At 38.2% G+C, this 21,599-nt stretch overlaps 1 protein-coding gene across 1 annotated transcript in view; it reads right to left on the reverse strand.

The window, feature by feature from the left end:
• Positions 1 to 21,599, reverse strand: part of LOC148950641 (uncharacterized) — a 29,568-nt gene that overhangs the window by 5,745 nt on the left and 2,224 nt on the right. The window contains exon 2 of the mRNA XM_089092533.1: positions 20,011 to 20,649. Within this exon, the coding sequence (XP_088948659.1) occupies positions 20,011 to 20,649 (639 nt within the window). The remainder of the gene's footprint in view (positions 1 to 20,010; positions 20,650 to 21,599) is intronic.

The following is a 21,599-nucleotide window of genomic DNA, read 5'->3' on the forward strand; positions in this document are numbered from 1 at the left end:
TGAAGAGGTACATCTTCTTGCTAGTGTTTGTGGTAACATTTTACCCAGTGTTAAACCCTATCGTCAGCTTTCGGGTATTAGCATTCAAATGAAAGCAAAGACGAAAAGAAATGCCTACTCTTTACTAATATCATAAACCATATCTTGTCTACGTGCCGGAACTGTTACCTGTGTAAAAATAGTGTAATAATAGACAATGAAATTGCCAGAAAAATAAAAAGGGCATTGGCAGAAAATATCACTAAGGAATTTAAAGATGAATCGATGAAAAACAAAGTACCATTGAGATATGACTATGCATCATTTCGTTGAAATTAGGTTAGATCAATTATAGATGGCAGCACACCCGCTCAGACACACAGTCATAGTGAGAGATCCAAACAGTTGGGTTGATCTCGGTTCACTTAGAGTGGCGCGCCACTCTAAGTGAACCTAGATGGGGTGTCCTAGTGACCCTAAGCAGGGTGTTTGCCTATCTCAATGCCTGTCATTGTTGGTTTGTATGTCTGAATCTATATATTTGCAAGTGTTTTTATCTCTCCCACTCACTTTGCCTATGTGTCTGCGCGGAAGTTTGCTTCTCCCAGTGCCTGTCTTTGTCGGTTTGTATGTCAGAATCTATATATTTATGTGTTTTTGACTCTCTCACTTTCTTTGCTTATGTGTCTGGGAGGGGTGTTTGAATATCTCAATGCCAGTCATTGTTGCTTTGTATGTCTGAATCTATATATTCTCATGTGTTTTTGTCTCTCTCACTCTCTGGGCCTATGTGTCTGGGCGGGTGTTTTCTTATCTCAGTGCCTGTCTCTGTCGGTTTGTATGTCTGAATCAATATATTTATATGTGTTTTTATATCTCCCAGTCTCCTTGCCTATGTGTCTTATTGGATGTTTGCGTCTCGCAGCGTCTATGTTTGTCAGTTTGTGCGTCAAAATCTATAAATTTATGCGTGTTTTTGTCATTCTTACTGTCTTCTCTTATTTATTTTGGCCGATGCTTGAATTTCACAGTGCTTGTCATTGTTGGTTTGTAGGTCTGATTCTATATATTTGGGTTGATCTAGGTTCACTTGGAGTGGCGCGCCACTCTAAGTGAACCTAGATGGGGTGTCCTAGTGACCCTAAGCAGGGTGTTTGCCTATATAAATGACTCTAATTGTAGGTTCGTAGGTCTGAATCTATATATTTGAAAGTGTTTTTATCTATCCATCTCACACTTCTTATGTATCGGGGTGGATGTTTCCATTTCCCAGTAACTGCCTTGGTCAGTTGGTTTATAATAATCAATACTTGGATGTGTTTTTAACTCTCTCACTCATTGTGCTTACGTGTCTGGGCAGGGTATATGGATATATCAATCCTTGTCCTGGTTGCTATTAACGTCAGAATCTAGCATGTGTTTATGTCTCTCTCACTCTCTGGGCCTCTGTGTCTGGGCGGAAGTTTGCTTCTCCCAGTGTATGTCTTTGTCGGTTTGTATGTCAAAATCTATATATTTATGTGTTTTTGACTCTCTCACTCTCTTTGCTTATGTATCTGGGCGGGGTGTTTCCCTATCTCAATGCCTGTCATTGTTGCTTTGTATGTCTGGATCTATATATTTGCATCTATTTTTGTCTCTCTCACTCTCTGCGTCTATGTGTCTGGGTGGGTGTTTTCTTATCTCATTGCTTGTCTCTGTCTGCTTGTATTTCCGAATCAATATATTTGTATGTGTTTTTATATCTCCCACTCTCCTTGCCTATTTGTCTGGGGGGATGTTTGCTTCTCACAGTGCCTGTCTTTGTCGGTTTGTACGTCAGAATCTATATATTTATAAGTTTTTTTGTCACTCTCACTCTCTTCGCTTATGTGTCTGGGCGGGTGTTTGCCTTTCTCAATGCCTGTCATTGTTGGATTGTATGTCTGGATCTATATATTTGCATGTGTTTTTGTCTCTCTCACTCTCTGGGCCTATGTGTCTGGGCGGGTGTTTTCTTATCTCAGTGACTGTCGTTTTCGGTTTGTATGTAAGAATCTATATATTTATAAGTGTTTTTGTCTCTTTCACTTCCTCTGCTTATGTGTCTGGGCGGGTGTTTGCCTATCTCAATACCTGTGATTGTTGGTTTTTACGTCTGAATCTATATATTTACATTTGTTTTTTGTCTCTGTCACTCTCTTTGCCTATGTGTCTGGGCGGGTGTTTGCTTATCTCAGTACCTGTCTCTGTCGATTTGTATGTCTGAATAAATATATTTGCATGTGTTTTCATCTCTCCCCGTCTCCTTGCCTATGTGTCTGGGCGGATGTTTGCTTCTCACAATGCCTGTCTTTGTCGATTTGTATGTCAGAATCTATATATTTATATGTGTTTTTTCACTATCACTCTCTTTGCTTATGTGTCTGGGCGGGTGTTTGCCTTTCTCAATGCCTGTCATTGTTGGTTTGTATGTCTGAATCTATATATTTGCATGTGTTTTTGTCTCTCTCACTCTCTGGGCCTATGTGTCTGGGCGGGTGTTTGCTTATCTCAGTGACTGTCTTTGTCGGTTTCTATGTCAGAATCTATATATTTATATGTGTTTTTGTCTCTCTCACTCTCTTTACTTATGTGTCTGGGTGGGGTGTTTGTCTATCTCAATGCCTGTCATTGTTGGTTTGTATGTCTGAATCTATATACTTATATGTGTTTTTGTCACTGTCACTCTCTTTGCTTATGTGTCTGGGCGGGTGTTTGCCTTTCTCAATGCCTGTCATTGTTGGTCTGTATGTCTGAATCTATTTATTTATATGTGTTTTTGTCACTCTCACTCTCTTTGCTTATGTGTCTGGAAGGGTGTTTGCCTTTATCAAAGCCTGTCATTGTTGGTTTGTATGTCTGAATCTATATATTTGCATGTGTTTTTGTCTCTCTCACTCTCTGGGCCTATGTTTCTGGGCAGGTGTTTGCTTATCTCAATGCCTGTCATTGCTGGTTTGTATGTCTGAATCTATATATTTGCATGTGTTTTTATCGCTCTCACTCTTTTTGCTTGTGTGTTTGGGCAGGTGTTTGCTTATTCCAGTGCATGTCTTTCTCGGTTTGTATGTCTGAATCTATGTATTTGTATATGTCTCTCACTCTCTTTGTCTGTGTATGTCTGGGCAGGTGTTTGCTTATCCCAGTGCCTGTCTTTCTCGGTTTGTATGTCTGAATCTATGTATTTGTATGTGTCTCTCACTCTTTATGCTTGTGTGTTTGGTCTGGTGTTTGCTTCTCTCAGTGTTTGTCTTAGCTTACCCTAGAAACAATGGGAATATTACAAAGTAATAGGTAACATATTTTTAATGGAATAATGACATATATGATATTAATTTAAATATATGGTAGATAAATTATTATACATTATTAATATCAATGATCAACTTTGGACATTTTGAATCTGTTCCATAAAATGCTTCGCCATGTTCTGTCTTGATACTATAGCTATTGTCTTCTCTTAGTTCGTAATCAGTAGAATAATCATAATTCCATTTTGAGTCATACAAAATTTTTACAGGTGTGTCATCGACAGGGTCAATATGCTTTTCGTCTTTGGTATTATTTGGTTCATTGACTGTTTGATCAATGGCAGTAATGTTTGCTGGAACTTTGTTTTTCATCGATTCATCCTTATATTCCTTAGTGATATTTTCTGCCAATGCCCTTTTTATTTTTCTGGCAATTGCACTGTCTTTTATCAGATTATTTTTACACAGGTAAAAGTTCCAGCACATAGACATGATATGTTTCATTATATTAGTCGAAGAGTTGGCCTTTCTTTTTGTCTTTTCTTTCATTTGAATTCAAAAACCCGAAAGCTGACGGCATGGTTTAACACTTAGTTACATGTTACCACAAGCACTAGCAAGAAGATGCCCCTCTTCACAAACTATTATTTTTATGTTAGCATTCTCTTTGAGTGCAATCATCTCCGGAGATCTCAATCTCACATATCCACCATCATAAGAGTTCAATTTTTTTGTACTCCAAAGAAATTTAATTCCTTACTGTCATGACGATGCACGCATACGTTTCCGATAGTGCTACCACTTGTACTTATTTCATAGTTTAAATATTTTTCCTTGTCAGAATTCAATGCTACAATAACACTATCATGTGAACATACTTTCTTAAAATGCGTCATCTTCACTTCTTAGAGATATGAGTTATGTTTATTGTTCCACTGTGTAAAAAATACTGATTTAATACATCTAATAAACTAGGTAGTGTCGATAACCGAACATAGAGTACCAGTTGGAAAGACGCATCGTATCTCTGAGCAAGCATAGAGTACAATTGTTAGAGCCATAAGCATATTTCATGTGATTTTAAGATACGTAAAAAAAAGTTGAATAATTTCGAAGTCCCAAAACAAAATTTAGTCCAATAAAAAAAAGTGCTACTACAAACAATATTTTTATAATAGTAAACGTCACGACTAACATCTCTATATCATTCTCATTTTGAATTTGGAAAATATTAAATGTTTTTTTTTAAAGTTGAAAAATATATCATGTTAAAAAAAAAAATAAAAAGTTAAAAAAAACAAAAAAAAATAAAAAAATGGGGGGAGGGGGGGGGAAAGCCGCATCGTGTCTCTGGGCAAGCATAGAGGACAATTGTTAGAGCCATAAGCATATTTCATGTCATTCTAAGATAGGTAAAAAAAAAGAAATAAAAGTTGAATAATTTCGAAGTCCAAAAAAAATTAGCCCAATAAAAAAAGTGCTACTACAAACAATATTTTTCTAATAGTGAAAGTCACGACTAACATTTCTATATCATTCTCATTTTGCATTTGGAAAATATTAAATGTGATTTGTTTATGTTTTAAGTATGTTACATCTCATTCTAAGAGATGTAAAAAAAAGTTGAAAAAATATATCATTTTAAAAAAATAAAATAAAAAACTTCAAAAAAAAGATGAAAAAATGAGGGGGGTCAAAAAGTTGGGGAGAGGGGACGCCCTGGGAGTTTAGGGAGAGGGGACCTTTGGGGGTTGAGGTCCCTGGTGGTTAGGGTCATTGGTGCTTATGATCCTTGACGGTTCGTACTCATATACATCTCACTACTTTATTTGTAAGGATTTCTATGGATTGTTCTGAATTTCTTTATTAAAATTCTTTTCTTGCCATCTACATCTCTCTTAGTATCAACTTTTTAGTATACTATAACGTTAGATTCTATTTTAAATTGACAACACTGTTCAAACGCCACTTGTGTATTATACAGAACTGGTCGGAGAAGTAAAGCTAGGTCAAGTCACAAGACCATTTTATCATTGTTAACCATTTTCATAGATTGATGGTATTCCAAATTTATAATAAATAAGCTATGAATTAACAACCCCAAGGGGTTACCATAACTGATAATCAGTTTAGCCCTTTTTTTACCACCTTCATACAATCCGATCACTAATTAGGATCATTCACATCCCTATTATTCAATCAAAAATTAATATCCTTCATACAGTCCAATTCGCAAATGCTATACCCTTTTTTGCATTTAGAGTTCGCTTTTACGCAAAATGATTTAACACCATATGCCAATCAATTCTAGACACGATGCAAGGTACCTGCAGCCTAGAGCTTATTACTGTTTGACATTTTTTTACAGAAGGTGCAATAAACCTTTTGAATACGTAATGTGATGATCATAAGTTTTGGCTTAGAAACCTGTGTCTAAACCAGTCTGATCGCATTACACAATCTCCTCCATAATTCCAAATTGATGGATGAACGAACTTGCTAAAGCACATACCCTCTAAACCAGTCTGGTTGCATTATACAGTCTCGTTCATAGTTCCAAAACGTGTTTGATCACTTTATAGGTCTATAATATAAAGGGATTGGTCGCTATATACCATCTCGTCCCTAATCTCGTCCCGCGCCTTTAGTATCATTACTACTCCCTAGATACTACTAGATGGTGATCTTTACTTTTAATATCAATAATAGCACTCCTATATACCCTAGTATATTGTATTGATCTTGCCAGTCTTCGGTTGTCTATAAAACAATCAATAAGGTTTGCAGTCTTACCATCACGTGAACATCATGTTAACTTATGGGCCATTTTTTGACCAAACGCCGTATTGATTATAACTAGATTGTTATGCCTACAAAATTGCAAAAATCTGTAGCCATTACTGTTTTCTTTTCCAGTTTTCTTGGCTAGGATACCATCTATCCCTATTTCTACCGACATGGCCGTTAAAAGCTCCTAGTAAATACATCATATTTTTACCTGGTACCCTGTCTATTTGCTCCTTTAACTGTAAGTAAAATTCATCTGAGTCACTAGTATCTCCATCAGTCGGCTCTGCTGGGACTAATTCTACTATAACTGATACCCTGAAATTTTTAGTCATAAAATGAGCAATTATTATTCTATTATTAATACCTTCCCAGCGTAAACAAGGCTTAGCAGCCTCCTTATTCATCAGAACCCTACTCCCTGTCTATGTACCCCACCCTTCCTGCCTGAGTATATAAATTTTATATCACCTACGTTCATGCTTCCTACCCCTGGGATATGAGTTGCTGAAACTCCTATTAAGTCCAGTTCAAATCGTCTGAATTCGTCAGTCAAAATGTCGATATGACAGTCATTTTTTAAAGCCATAACATTCCAAGTTCCAATTTTCATGTTCTTTAAATCATGGAAATTTTTGGCCTCAGGAAAAGCAATGATCCCGGATACCAGTACAAGATGGAGATCCCATATCTTCTCAAGTCTACACCGAAACACTTAAGCCGGCTTAGAGCCGGAGAGCAGGAAGTCCCTGGGACCTCCAGTATGAGTAGGGAGGGATCGGAAGGCGCGGTACGTGCATAATTTATGCATGTTTTCATGATTTTTCTCACTGAAAATGAAAAAACATGGTTTTTCTCACTTTGATTGATGTCAACAGATTTGCATAATCGAGGGGAATTATTGATCCACGAATGGGAATTAAGAAACAATATGGCTTCTCTGAACTTTAGGTCTGAGAGATAAATGGTCTTTAGTGACAGAGATAAATTAATATTCTATTTTTTAAATATGGCTTCTATTATCTTTAGGTCTGAGATATAAATGGTTTTTAGAGAAAGAGATAAATTAATATTCTATTTTTTAAATATGGCTTCTCTGGTCATCAGACTTAGTGATAAATTCTGGAATTAATATTCTTTAGAAACCTTAATAGTGTAGCTAGGAACACATTAGAGATGAAGACAGATTGAATATATTTTACGCAGGAAATGGTTTCCTGGGAATTTCAAATGTGACAGCGCAGGGATGCAGAAACAAAGGAACACACATAAATTACTTCTAGGGGATTATTTGGGCGAAATCCTTTGAGACATTTTAGAAGATGATTTAGGCGAAACAGTTTGAGACATTTTAGAAGATGATTTGGGTGAAACTACGTGGTCGTTACAATACACAAGCTCCATTTGAACAGTGTTGTGAGGTCCCCTACCCCAACCCCAAAGGCCACATCCCTCGGACCCCCCCAGGCCCCCAAAGGGGCCCCTCCCCCATGGGCCCCCATCCCCCCGGGCACCCAAAAGGGCCCCCTCGACCCCCGGGGCCCCAAAGAGCCCCCCTCCCCATTTTTTTAATATTTTTTGTGCACTTGAGACACAGAAGGGCCCCCATATTTCAAAAGGCTTTATTATATCTTTTCAGAAGAAGTTCTTTTCTTAATATCCCTCTTAAACCCATTTTACAAGCTGAAGTACTCATCCTTTTCACCCACAACTTTACTTTACAGCTTTTTGAACACCCCAACACCAAGCAATACTTTTCAAAAAGGCATTATTATATTATTTCAGAACAAGTTCTTTTCTTAATGTCCCTCCTTAACCAATTTACAAGTTGAAGTACCCATCCTTTTCACCCACATACAAACAGAGAAAGACAGGCACTTTAGACATACAAACAAACAAAGACAGACACTTCAGACTTACAAACTAACAAAGACAAACACTTCAGACATACAAACAGAGAAAGACATACACTTTAGACATACAAACCAACAAAGACAGACACTTCAAGCATACAAACCAACAAAGACAAACACTTCAGACATACAAACAGAGAAAGACAGGTACTTTAGACATACAAAACAACAAAGACAGACACTTCAGACATACAAACCAACAAAGACACACTTCAGACATACAAACAGAGAAAGACAGACACTTCAAACATAAAAACCAACAAAGGCAGACACTTCAGACATATAAATTGAGAAAGACAAGCACTTTAGATATACAAACCAACAAAGACAGACACTTCAGACATACAAATTGACAAAGACAAGCACTTCAGACATACAAACCAACAAATACAGACACTTCAGAAATACAAACCAGCAAAGACAAACCCTTCAGACATAAAAACAGAGAAAGACAGGCACTTTAGACATACAAGTCAACAAAGACAGACATTTCAGACATACAAACAGAGAAAGACTGGCCATTTAGACACACAAACAGAGAAAGACAGATACTTCAGACATACAAACCAACAGAACCAGACACTTCAGACATACAAACCAACAAAGAAAAACACTTCAGACATACAAACCAACAAAGACAGACACTTCTGACATACAAACAGAGAAAGACAATCACTTTATACATACAAAAAGAGAAAGACAAACACTTTAGACACACAAACCAACACAGACAGGCACTTCAGACATACAAACCAACAAAGGCAAACACTTCAGTCATACAATCAGAGAAAGACAGACACTTCAGACACACAAACCGACAAAGATAGACACTTCAGACATACAAACAAAAAAAGACAAACACTTTAGACATGCAAACCAACAAAGACAGACACTTCAGACACGCAAACAGAGAAATACAGTCACTTCAAACTTACAACCCAACAAATAAAAACATAACTGAAATAGACACAGGAAACGAGACGCACTTTAATCTAGAAAAACGTACGAGACAGACACTTAAGACAAAGAAAGCAACGATGACAAACACTTCGAATATACCAATATAGTAATACCGGCGCTTTAGATAGACATATCAACAATGATAAACTCGTCATACATATTAACCAATAAACACAAGCACTTCAGACATACAAAAAGACAAAGTCAGGCACTTCAAACAAACGAAACAAAAAAGACAGACAATTCTGACATACCAACCTACAAACACAAACACTTCAGACATACAAACCAAGAAAGAAAAACACTTTAGACATACAAACAGAGAAAGACAAACACTTCAGACATACAAACAGAGAAAGACAAGCACTTTAGACATACAAACCAACAAAGACCGACACTTCAGACATGCAAACCAACAAAGACAAACAATTCAGACATACAAACAGAGAAACACAGGCACTATAGACATAGAAACGAAGACTGACATACACTTCAGACATACAAACCAACAAAGAAAAAAACTTCAGACATACAAACAGAGAAAGACAAGCACTTTAGATATATAAACAGAGAAAGACAGACACTTTAGACATACAAACCAACAAAGACAGACACTTGAGACATACAAACCAACAAACACAGACACTTCAGACATACAAACAGAGAAAGACAGGCACTTTAGACATACAAACCAACAAATACAGACACTTCAGACATACAAACTAACAAAGACAAACACTTCAGACTTACAAACAGAGAAAGACAGGCACTTTAGACATACAAACCAACAAAGACAGACACTTCAGACATACAAACCAACAAAGACAAACACTTCAGACATACAAACACAGAAAGACAAACACTTTAGACATATAAACAGAGAAAGACAGTCGCTTTAGACATACAAACCAACAATGACAGACACTTCAGACATATAAACCAACAAAGACAAACACTTCAGACATACAAACAGACAGACAGACAATTTAGACATACAAACCAAAAAAGAAAGACACTTTAGAGATAAAAACAGACAAAGACAAACACATTAGACATAGAAAAAAAAAAAAACAAGCAATTCATAAACGCAAACCGACAGAAAAAGGCACTTTAGACATAATCACAGAAAAACACAAACGCCTTAGACATACAAACCAACAGAGACAGGCACACAAACCATCAAAGACAAACACTTCAGACATACAAACACAGAAAGAACAACACTTTAGACATATAAACAGAGAAAGACAGGCGCTTTAGACATACAAACCAACAATGACAGACACTTCAGACATATAAACCAACAAAGACAAACACTTCAGACATACAAACAGAGAAAGACAGACAATTTAGACATACAAACCAACAAATACAGACACTTCAGACATACAAACCAACAAAGACAAACACTTCAGACATACAAACCAAGAAAGACAAAGACTTCAGACATGCAAAAAGACAAAGAAAGGCAGATCTGAAATATGAACATGCAAATCAAGACAATACATAAACAAACGACCAAATTTACAGATAATTCTGACATACAAACCCACAAAGATAAGCCATAAGGAATACAAACAGAGAACGAAAAGCGCTTTATACAGTCAAACCAACAAAGACAAATACTTCAGATATACAAACTGTAGCATTCCGCTTAATTCCCACTTAATGCGTGTGCTTAATTCCCTGTTGCACCTATCCCATGCTTGTGCTTACTTAATGCTTGTGCTGTGCTTAGATGTTGCTTTTCTTTGTAGGTAGCCAGGGTCAATAAACCTTTATACTAGCAAGTATTACATGGTGTCAGAAGTGTGATCTCATGGATGTACTACAGCCATCAATCAACTGGGAAGCCAGTTCCCTAGCAGAAGAATGGGACCGTTTCCAAGACCATGCCCAACTGATGTTTGCAGGCCCACTGGCATGCAAAACAGAGAAAGCTCTCTGTGCCTACCAACTTATCTGGGCTGGAGCAAAAGGACGAGAAATGTTCAACACCTTCACCATTGCAGACGAGGGACGGAACAAAATTGAATGGTAGCTTGAGAAATTTAAGGCACAGCTTAAGACGTTCCACGGAACTAAGTCTATTCCCATAAAGCAAGAGATCGATGCCATCTCAAGCTACCCAAACCGGAACAGCAGCAGAAAAAAACAGGAAGCAAGTGGCTCAAAGAGCAAACCATGCTACTTCTGTGGTGGAACATACTCCCCCTCCCATATCTACCCAGCAAAAGAGGAAGACATGTTCCATCTGCAAAAAGCTCAGCCAATTTGTACAAGTTTTTCAAAGTAAGACAGTAAATGCAGTCGAAGAAGACACTGTCAAAGCAGACTCCAGTGATGAAACCGTATTCCTGTACTCCATCAAACAAGGCAAAAACAAAGACAAAGCAGTGATACCCTTGATCATCAACAATCAGTTCCCTGTCCAGTTCAAATTCGACCCAGGGGCCCAGGTCAATATCATTCGAAGGAAGTACGTTGACCTCATCACCCCAAAGCCCACCATGAAACCCACTAGCCAGCGCCTCACCAGCTAATGTGGAGCAAAGATCCCTGTAACTTGGGTCTGTGAATTATCATGCAACTACAAAGATAACCTCAGCAGCAGGCAACAATTCTTTGTTGTAGAAACATCAGCTGCCCCCATCATAGGCTACCGTTCAAGCCTTGATTTGTACCTGATTAAGCTGGTACTGAATATAAACTCAACATCTTCAAGAGTACCATTCCTGAAGGAAAAGCACAAAGAAGTGTTTAAAGGACTCGGGAAACTCGAAGGAGAATGCAACATATACCTGAAAGACAGTACCACTCCAACTCTCTACCCAGCAAGACGATTACCCGCGGCCGTGCAGGATAAACTCAAGCAAGAACTCAGTCACCTAGAAGACCTAAGGATTATCGAAAAGGTCCTTACCTCAACAGAGTGGGTCAATTCGATGGTTATGGTTGAGAAGAAGGACGGGTTCATAAGACTGTGCATAGACCCCGTGAACCTAAACAAGTCCATCAAACAGCCCCACTATCCCATTCCTACTCTAGACTACGTCACCTCCAAGCTATACGGAGCAAAAATATTCACAAAACTTGATGCCCGTTCCGGTTATTGGTCAATTCCACACTCCGAAGATTCGTCTTACCTCATGACATTCTGCACAATATATGGAAGATATCGTTTCAAGCGAATGCCATTCGGAATCATCTCAGCGCAAGATGAGTTTCAGAGGAGGATGGAAGATGCCTTTGAAGGCCTAGAAGGTTTCTTCATCATAATTGATGACATGATCGTGTACGGTGCCACACAAGAAGAGCACGATGAACGCCTGGCAGCGATACTCGAACGTGCCCTAGCTAAGGGTATCCGTTTCAACGAAGATAAGTGCGTGTTTTCAGCCTCCAGTGTCAGCTACTTCGGACACATAATCAGCTCCACGGGGATGCAGCCAGATCCCAAGAATATTCACACTATTAACCACATGCCAAAATCATCAAATCAAGAACAACAGCTAACCCTCCTTGGTATAATCAACTAACTTTCAAAATACAAACAAAGCATATCCAAAAAAAACACACCACTCCATGACCTGACAAAAGCAGACCCAGTCATCTGGTCAGAGGAACACACCCAAAATATGAGGACCTGAAATACTCTATAGTGTCGAACACCCCGTTCTTCAACCATCAGAGCAAGAACGTCGAACTCATTGTTGACGCCTCCAGCCACGGACTCGGCGCCCACCTTGTTTCGGAAGGGTAGGTCACAGCGTATGCATGGAGACCGCTCAGCAAGACAGAGCAGATGTATTTGCAACTCGAAAAAGAGCTATACGCCATTGTGTGTGGCTGTAAACACTTCCACCATTATCTGTACGGTCGCCACGTTGACGTCACAACTGACCACCGCCCCCTCGAAACGGTTTTAGCAAATCCCATTCACAAAGCCCCACCACGAGTGCAGCGATTGATGTTTCAGCCCCAGGCTTACGACCTGACTCTGAGGTCCTAACCAAGATCCGAAATCCCAATCACTGACGCTATGTCACACCTCTATCTTAGTAATAAAGATCCAAAACTTGAAGAATACCTGGATATCTATGCACACCACATAGTACGGAACCATCAAGCCAGTGACCAGAGGATTGAGCAGATACGGACAGAAACAACGCAGGATGAAACGTTGAGCACCCTAGTCAAAATGATTCAAGAGGGCTGGCCGAGTACTAGAAAAGGGTGCCCAACCAATATCCTAACCTACTGGAACGTCCAACATGAGCTGTCTTACACAAAAGGCGTTCTTTTCAAGGGAGACAGACTGATCATTCTCAAGAACCTGCAGTTGGACCCACTCCAGCAGCTACTTGCAGCCCACCTCGGAACCGAGAAAACCAAACAGCGAGCAAAGCTATTATTGCACTGACTAGGACTCAGCGCATAAACCAAACCTTACATAGCAAAATTTCAAACATTTTCCAAGCACATGCTGAACAACTCATAGGGGTCAATGATTAACCAAAGCATAGAAACGCTCCCTTGGCAAAAGATTGCTACAGATCTGTTTGAATGGAATGGCTCCAGTTTCCTAGCAACTGTCGATTATCACAGCCGTTTCTTCGAAGTCGACAGACTTACGACGATATCGTCTAACGCGGTTATAACGCGACTGAAGGCCCACTTTGCCCGGCATGGCATACCATCACAGCTAATATCTGACAATGGCCCTCAGTTCACTTCCGGGGAGTTCATCGAGTTTGCCACAGCCTGGAATATTTCACTGAGCATATCTAATCACGGGTATTCCAAATCCAATGGACTCACAAAGAAAGCTGTGCAGATTATAAAAAACATCTTGAACAGGGCAACAGAAAGTAGAGAAAACTCCTTTCTGGGTCTATTAGAATACCAGAATACACCAGTTAAAGGTTTTGCATCTCCGGCTCAACTCCTTATGTCTCGCCAACTAAGATCCATTCTACCATGCACAACACATCACCTAAAGAAGAATGTCATCCCGACCAAACAGTTCACTCAGCAAAGAACTGAAATGCAGAAACGCCAGAGAATTTACCAAAACAAATCAGCCAAGGCTTTAAATCAGCTCAACCACGGCGATACGGTCCACATTCAGAAAAAGCCCAATAGACCGTGGAAACAGGCCGTTGTGGTTTCTCATGCAAAACAGCCACGATCGTACCGGGTGCAGACAAACGAAGGTACGATTCTGCGGAAGAACCGGAAGCACATATCAGCCCGCCCATATCGGAGTCCGAAAGGAACGAGTTTGGTTCGCGAAGGACTTGACGATGCCATAGTGCCAGACACGACTGCCAAGTCGCCACCCTCGCCGTTACCAACAGCATGCACGAGATACGGCCGAATTGTAATAAAACCCCTGAAACTGAACCTGAAAAGAGTGATTTTAAAAGTAGACTTGTAAATAGAGACAGTATGAGAGGAAGAAGAAGTGAACTAGTTAGTGAATATGTAAGAAGTGATCCTAGCGCCTTCTTACACATACCTTTCCGGAGGTACTTATTACAGAGTGCAAGCCTGCTCACAGTGGATGAACGGGAGCGAGTGTGGAGTGTTGGTGTAAGAGGAAATGCAGGCAGTTTAAGTGACAAAAGAAGGAAGATGTAGCATTCCGCTTAATTCCTGCTTAATGCTTGTGCTTAATTCCCTGTTGTGCCTATACCATGCTTGTGCTTACTTAATGCTTGTGCTGTGCTTTTGCTTTTCTTTGTAGGTAGCCAGGGTCAATAAACCTTTATACTAGCAAGTATTACACAAACCAACAAAGACAGACACTTTAGACATACAAACAGGGAAAGACAGACACTTCAGACATACAAACCAACAAAAACAAACACTTCAGACATACAAACCGAGAAACACAAGCACTTTAGACATACAAACCAACATTGACAGACACTTCAGATATACAAACCAACAAAGACAAACACTTCAGACATACAAACAGAGAAAGACAGGCACTTTAGACATACAAATAAACAAAGACAGACATTTCAGACATACAAACCAACAAAGACAAACACTTCAGACATACAAACAGAGAAAGACAAACACTTTAGACATATAAACAGAGAAAGACAGACACTTCAGACATGAAAAGCAACAAAAACAAACACTTCACACATTCAAACAGAGAAAAACAGGCTTTCTAAAAATACAAACCGACTTTGAAAGACACTTTGGACAACAAACAGAGAAAGAGACGCGGTACAAACATACATTTCACCAAAGAAAAATAATTCAGACATAAAAACAGAGAAGGACAAACACTTTATATAGACAAATCAAAAATGAAAGACATTTCAGACATACAAACCAACAAAGACATACACTTCAGATGTACAAACAGAGAAAGACAAACACTTTATACCTACAAACCAAAAAAGAAAGACACTTCAGACATAAAGACAGACAAAGACAGGCACTTTAAAAATACCAACCGACAAATAAAGAAACATTATACATGACCACCATCACACACAGACAATTCTAAAACAAAACGAGGGAATGACAGGCACTAAAGACATAGGCTCATACTGAGAGAGAAACCTTATACATACACCCCATAGCAGACGGACACTACGGCAGAACAAAACGAGAAAAAATGATTGAATAGAACTACAAACAGAAAAAGACACGTACTTTAGACATACAAACAGAAAAAGACCGGCACTTTGGACATTAGAACAGAGAAAGACAAGAACTTTAGACAATAGAAATACAAACAGAGAAAGACAGACACTTCAGACAAAGAAACCAACAAAGACAAACACTTCAGACATACAAACAGAGAAAGACAAACACTTTAGACATACAAACATAGAAAGACAGACACTTCAGACATACAAACAGAGAAAGACAAACACTTTAGACATACAAACAGACAAAGACAAGACACTTTAGACACACAAATAGAGAAAGACGGGCACTTTAGATATACGAACATAGAAAGAAGATCAATTTAGACATTAGACATACAAACCAACAAAGACAGACACTTCAGACATACAAACAAACAAAGACACACACTTTAGACAAACAAACAGAAAAAGACAGACACTTCAGACATACAAACCAACAAAGACAAACACTTCAGACATACAAACAGAGAAAGACAGACACTTCAGACATACAAACAGAGAAAGACAAACACTTTAGACATACAAACAGACAAAGACAGTCACTTTAGACATACAAACCAACAAAGACATACACTCCAGACATACAAACAAACAAAGACAAACACTTAAGACATACAAACAGAGAAAGACAGTCACTTAAGACAAACAGATAAAGAGAGTCGCTTTAGACATACAAACCAACAAAGACAGACACTTCACACATACAAACTAACAAAGACAGACTCTACATACATACAAAGAGACAAGGAAATGCCCTTCAGAAAATCAGAACAACAAAGACAGATACTTAATGCATATAATCCAACAAAACCAGGCGCTTCATACACACAAACAACAAAGACAAACACTTTAGACACACAAACCTGAAAGGACATGCCCTTTAAACATACAAACCAACACAGACAGACAGTGGGATATGCAAAAACCTGCCCAGACACACAAGCAAAAAGAGTGAGAGTCACATACAAACATGTAGATTCAAACATACAAACCGAGAAGGACAAACACTTCAGATATACAAACCATCAAAGACAAACACTGGGACTTGCAAACACAGGCCCTGACAAACAGACAAATTGAGTGAGAGACACATACAAATACATAGATTCAGACATACAAACCGAGAAAGACAGGCAGTTGGACACATATTTCATGTTGTTATAGATGGCAGCACACTCGCTCAGACACACAGTCATAGTGAGAGACATGCAAAAAGTTAGGCTAATTTAGGTTCACTTAGAGTGATGCGTCACTCTACTAGGCTATAATATGTCGTTTACTAGGCTATACTTTCCTCGACGGACCCAACTCCTCAAGTGGGGATAGAACTGACCGCAAGGTCCCCAGTCTTGCAGGTACCCCAAAGGGTTGAGGCGGGTTCCCAAATTTCTATTATGGACCCCCAGGGGCAAGGTCCCCCCTTGGTCTGTGCCTCATAAGGAGGTACCCTACATATCTGTACGGCGTTCCCCAATCGCTACCTGGGGACACGCTGAGTGGCCTGGAGGAGGTCCCTTAAAGCTGGTAAATTTTAAAAAACTAAGTAATAAATAAATAAAAAATACTAAGCTTCTTATTATTACATATTCACGTTCTTTTCAGGATTGTAATAATTTTTACATAAACACAAATGTTAGAGAATGATCATAACAAAGATGATTACAAGGGGCTCACAAAGACAAACATAAGAAAAGAGTAAATTCAAAGGATGTTACAGGCAGACTTGAAAATAACTCCGCGAAGCATTTTATAAGGGAAAAATCAGACTTCTTCTTCTATTTAACAGCAAGCGGGCTTTTCAGTAAAGCTATTTAGCCCTTTTCCTTTTGCTTCACTCTGTGGGCTACAGAGCTATCAGACATCTTCAACCCAATCTTCAACATCTTCTTCTTCAACCCAATGATTTTGATTGGTATTTCATATTATTTGACTTACTAGGGTCGGTAAATATTTTGGACAAAGTGTTCATATGACACCTTTATAAGAGCGAATTTTGAATTTAAACTTGATTAGTTTTCTCCCTTGTAGGTGTGTTCCCTCCGTTTCTTTTCTGTCTTGCTTCCTCTTCTTTATTTCTCCTTCTTTTCATTCTATGATTGATGTTTCGTTATTTCTATTCTATGCCACTTGTTTGATGTTGCGGTCACATCAACTGGCAACTGAGAAGCCGTGTGATGAATAATGGGTCAATGAATAAGATGGGTCAATGGATAGGGTCAATCAATAAGTAAATAAGGGGAAAGTAAATGTATGTTCCCCTACAGTAAAAAAAAATAACTGAAACTTCTAGCAGGCCTTGTTCTAACTTTATTGTTTTTATTATTAATGGTGCTCCTAAAGACTGATTAATATATCAAAATAAAATGTTTATACTATGACATTTAGGTTGTACGTCTGCAGAGCCTGAGCGTGGTAAGTGTTGCATGATTCCAGCTCCATGCCCTTTCGAGTGTTACACCCACCCAGGTTTACCATCCCTAGTGATTTAACAATATTTTAATAATTTTTTTTTCCTGCCTCGTGATTTGTTTTGTGTAGTTATTTTTTGCTGTGATTTTTTTTTTTTTTTTAGTCATGGGATTAGCGTGAAGATTAAAAAAAAACAAAAAAAAACATAAGAGCTTGATTCAAGGTTAACAAACTCTTGGTAATATAGCTTTGAGATAATAGGCCGCAAGCAAGCATTCATTATCTCATGAGCCAATATCATGTCTAGAGGCAATATATATTATTCACTTCCCTTTTCTGCTAGATTTAAAACACCGCGAGGTCATTTTTTAGTATTTTATTTGTCAATTTGGTGTGTCGTTTTGTCATTTTTTGCGACACCATTTAAGATTAACAAGTTATCCACTACTCCAACTAAGTGTTAGCAGCGATCTAAAGATGAACGCACAAATCGGCTAAAAACCCAACAACTTTCACACAATTCACACAGCAAGACTGTTGCCAGAATTTTTGAAGTTACTTTTTTAGTATGTAAGAAAAAATATTTCTAAGAACTTTTATCTAGAATTCGTGTATACAATTATTTGATTTTTAAGTCATTTAGCACAAAATATAAGCTTTCATCACTAAGTCGGTGCCCAAGTTCAACTGAAATTATTTAAAAAAAACTATTAAGAGGACTGTAAAAATTCTGTAAGACATGTAATGAAAAAAAAACAAGGGGGGGGGGGGTACATTTAATAAATATTATTTAGTCAACCGTCAATGCGTCTGATCTTTATCTAACTACTATGAGTTGTGTGATATCATCAAGTCATTGGCGCTGCTATGAATATAGTGATGTAAAACAGGACAAATTCCTCAAACGTAATTCAACCCAAGCTTCTTGTCTAGGACAGAAAAACAGCTTGTAGAACGTACATTTTGAGAATGTTCTAAAGCTTGATAGAGTTACAGGAAAAGATATAGAGGAGAATGAAAAAGTTTGTGATGGATGCGAAGGAAGATATATTTTATGAGGAAGAATTAGTGACAGTACTAAAAGGACAGGAAAAACAATAAGGTCCCATGTGCTGATAATGTGCTAAATGATTTTCTTAAATATAGTGGTCATGGATTAAAAATAAATCATTGAAAATTATTAATACAAATTTTGAAAAACAGGAAATGCCAAACGATTTTAAGAAAACTCTAATTAAACCCCATGTGCAAGAAAGGTGGTGAGAGTGAGTGTGGTAATTATGGAGACATTAACCTATTTTCTGCAGGTATCGCATTATCTAGTATGATGATACTTTTTAGAATTAAAGATGTTGTAGATAAAGTTGTCCCTGGTTGGGATGAAAGATGTCGTAAGGAAACATTTAAGGGAACTTCCTGGGAGGATTTAAAGAGGGAGGCGTTCAATAGAATGGGATGGAAAAGGACCGTGGGTAGCCGTGTTGGCCCCAGGTGGCTTGGTACTGTATTGAGTTGTTAGTAGTAGTAGATGGATACTTTATCCAAATTATGGAAGACGGAAATACCCATCCACCCCAATCTCGTCGGAATTTTTATAGGTTCTGATAAAAAAAAAATTCCACGTATTATTTCCAAAATCCCATAGAAATAAATTGTTTGTGCTCTCAGCAAGACGTTTAATCACAGCTCCGTCCCTCTAAAGCAGTACTTTCAGACCATTTTTTCAGCATCTGCTCGTAGTCGTATAAGAAATACCAAAAGTAAATAAATATAGTGAAATAAATATAACATGACATACAAATTATGGTATATAATTCATATTTAATATTTATATATAATACGATACATATAAAACGATTTGGTATAGTAAATTATTATTAGTAACTTTTGCTACTTTACCAAACAGAAGAACAGAGAGGGAGAGGGAGAGAGAGATAGAGAAAGAAAGAGAACGAGAGAGAGAGAGAAAGAGATTAGAAACAGAATGCAAGTGAGGAGAAAAGACTTGTAAACCTGTAATCAAATTTTCTGCTGCAAAAATCACGACTTTTTTTTCAACTTCCGATATGTCTTCTTCACCTGGAGTAATGGGCATGTCTTCACCTCGGGTATCTGTCGCAGACGTTCTCTGCACATCATCATCCATAAAATTTTGCAAATCATTTGTTAATTCTTGCACTGGTTGAACTGTGTTAGTTCTTACAATAACTGGCACCGGGTTCATTTCAACGGGTTGTACCCTTTGTAATGTCATGATTTTAACATCTAAATAGTCAGACTTGTCCGTCTGTGTTCTGCACCTGTGCCTCTTCAGGGTAGAAGTGCCGTACCAATGAGAATTATCGTAATAGTACACTTTTTTACATTGAACACACCCAACATAGTTTTTTACTCTTCTGCCTTCAACTAAAATCGAACCGAAACGGTCCCACACTTCACTCCGTCGTCCGCTTCTAATTGAGACATGAGCAAGATTTTGCCGAACAAGGACTTCGACCTCTGCCTTTTCTAACTTAATATCGCTTGTTTCTCCTTCTTCTAGATAAATGACAATTTGTTCGTTGTCTGATTTAAGACCACTACTCGACGGTTCTTGTATTTGTGCATTTTTGTCACTGCGTGTTAGATTGAGCGTTGGTTTGCAAAAAGGATCTAAAAGAATTAAGCTGGATTTGAACAACTCAAAAACTAACTGGGGAGAGAATGGCTTTGATTATGAACTTTTCTTTGTTTAGAGGGCTCAGAGGAAACAACTTCTTATTTTAACTTTTACAAGGACATCATTCCATTCCAGGCCCTAGATCAAATTGATAAAAGTTAGAATCAAGGGGAGAATAGCAGACAACATTATTAATTTAAAATTGATATCATATGTAGTTCTGTATAATTAAAGAACTCTATGTCGTCCTCCTATCTGTGTTTTCTTAAAACTACGGCCACAATCTATACTCGAACCACAGCAATGGTCCTAGAATATTAGAAGAGGCATCGTGCCCTAAGATGGAAAAATATGATGTGAAATTGCAAGAAGATGAGCTATTCTAATTATAAGATCGGAACATTAAGAACTATGTTTCTGAAGGCAAACTCCCTGAAATACACTCAGTATGACATTAAAACGAACAGAAATTAAAACAAACAGAGTAATTTAAATCTGAGGCATCATTCCAGCATTACCTTAGCAAAGACCCATGTGCCTCCCATGCATTATTTTCTTTGGTCACTTCTTATAAAAGAGATGCTCGTCGTGGAAACTTGAGACGAAACTCAATTCGATAGGAAAACATAAGTTCTAGTGCCCAATTATGAGCCAAAAGTTATTGGAAGGCAGCCAGCTCCCCTTCCCTGCCCGTTTTACCTCGCCTCTAGTAAAGTGATCGTAAATGATGTACCTAGATTGTCTGATTCTTGAACTTTCATAGATTATTTAATGGGCCAAGAGCAACACAAATTTTTTTGGGAGGGAGGGCGTTAGAGACACAGAAATGGGCCAGTATTTTTTTGTCCTCGATCAATTCAAAGCTTACAGCTATTACTCCTTTCTGTTTAAATTTCGTCTTATCATCCGAAGCAGTGTCTGCTTCTTTATGTTTTATGGGACT

This window comes from Artemia sp. Qi Xiang Cuo, chromosome 7 (assembly GCF_049724085.1).
Source record: "Artemia sp. Qi Xiang Cuo chromosome 7, ASM4972408v1, whole genome shotgun sequence".
Lineage (NCBI taxonomy): Eukaryota > Metazoa > Arthropoda > Branchiopoda > Anostraca > Artemiidae > Artemia > Artemia sp. Qi Xiang Cuo.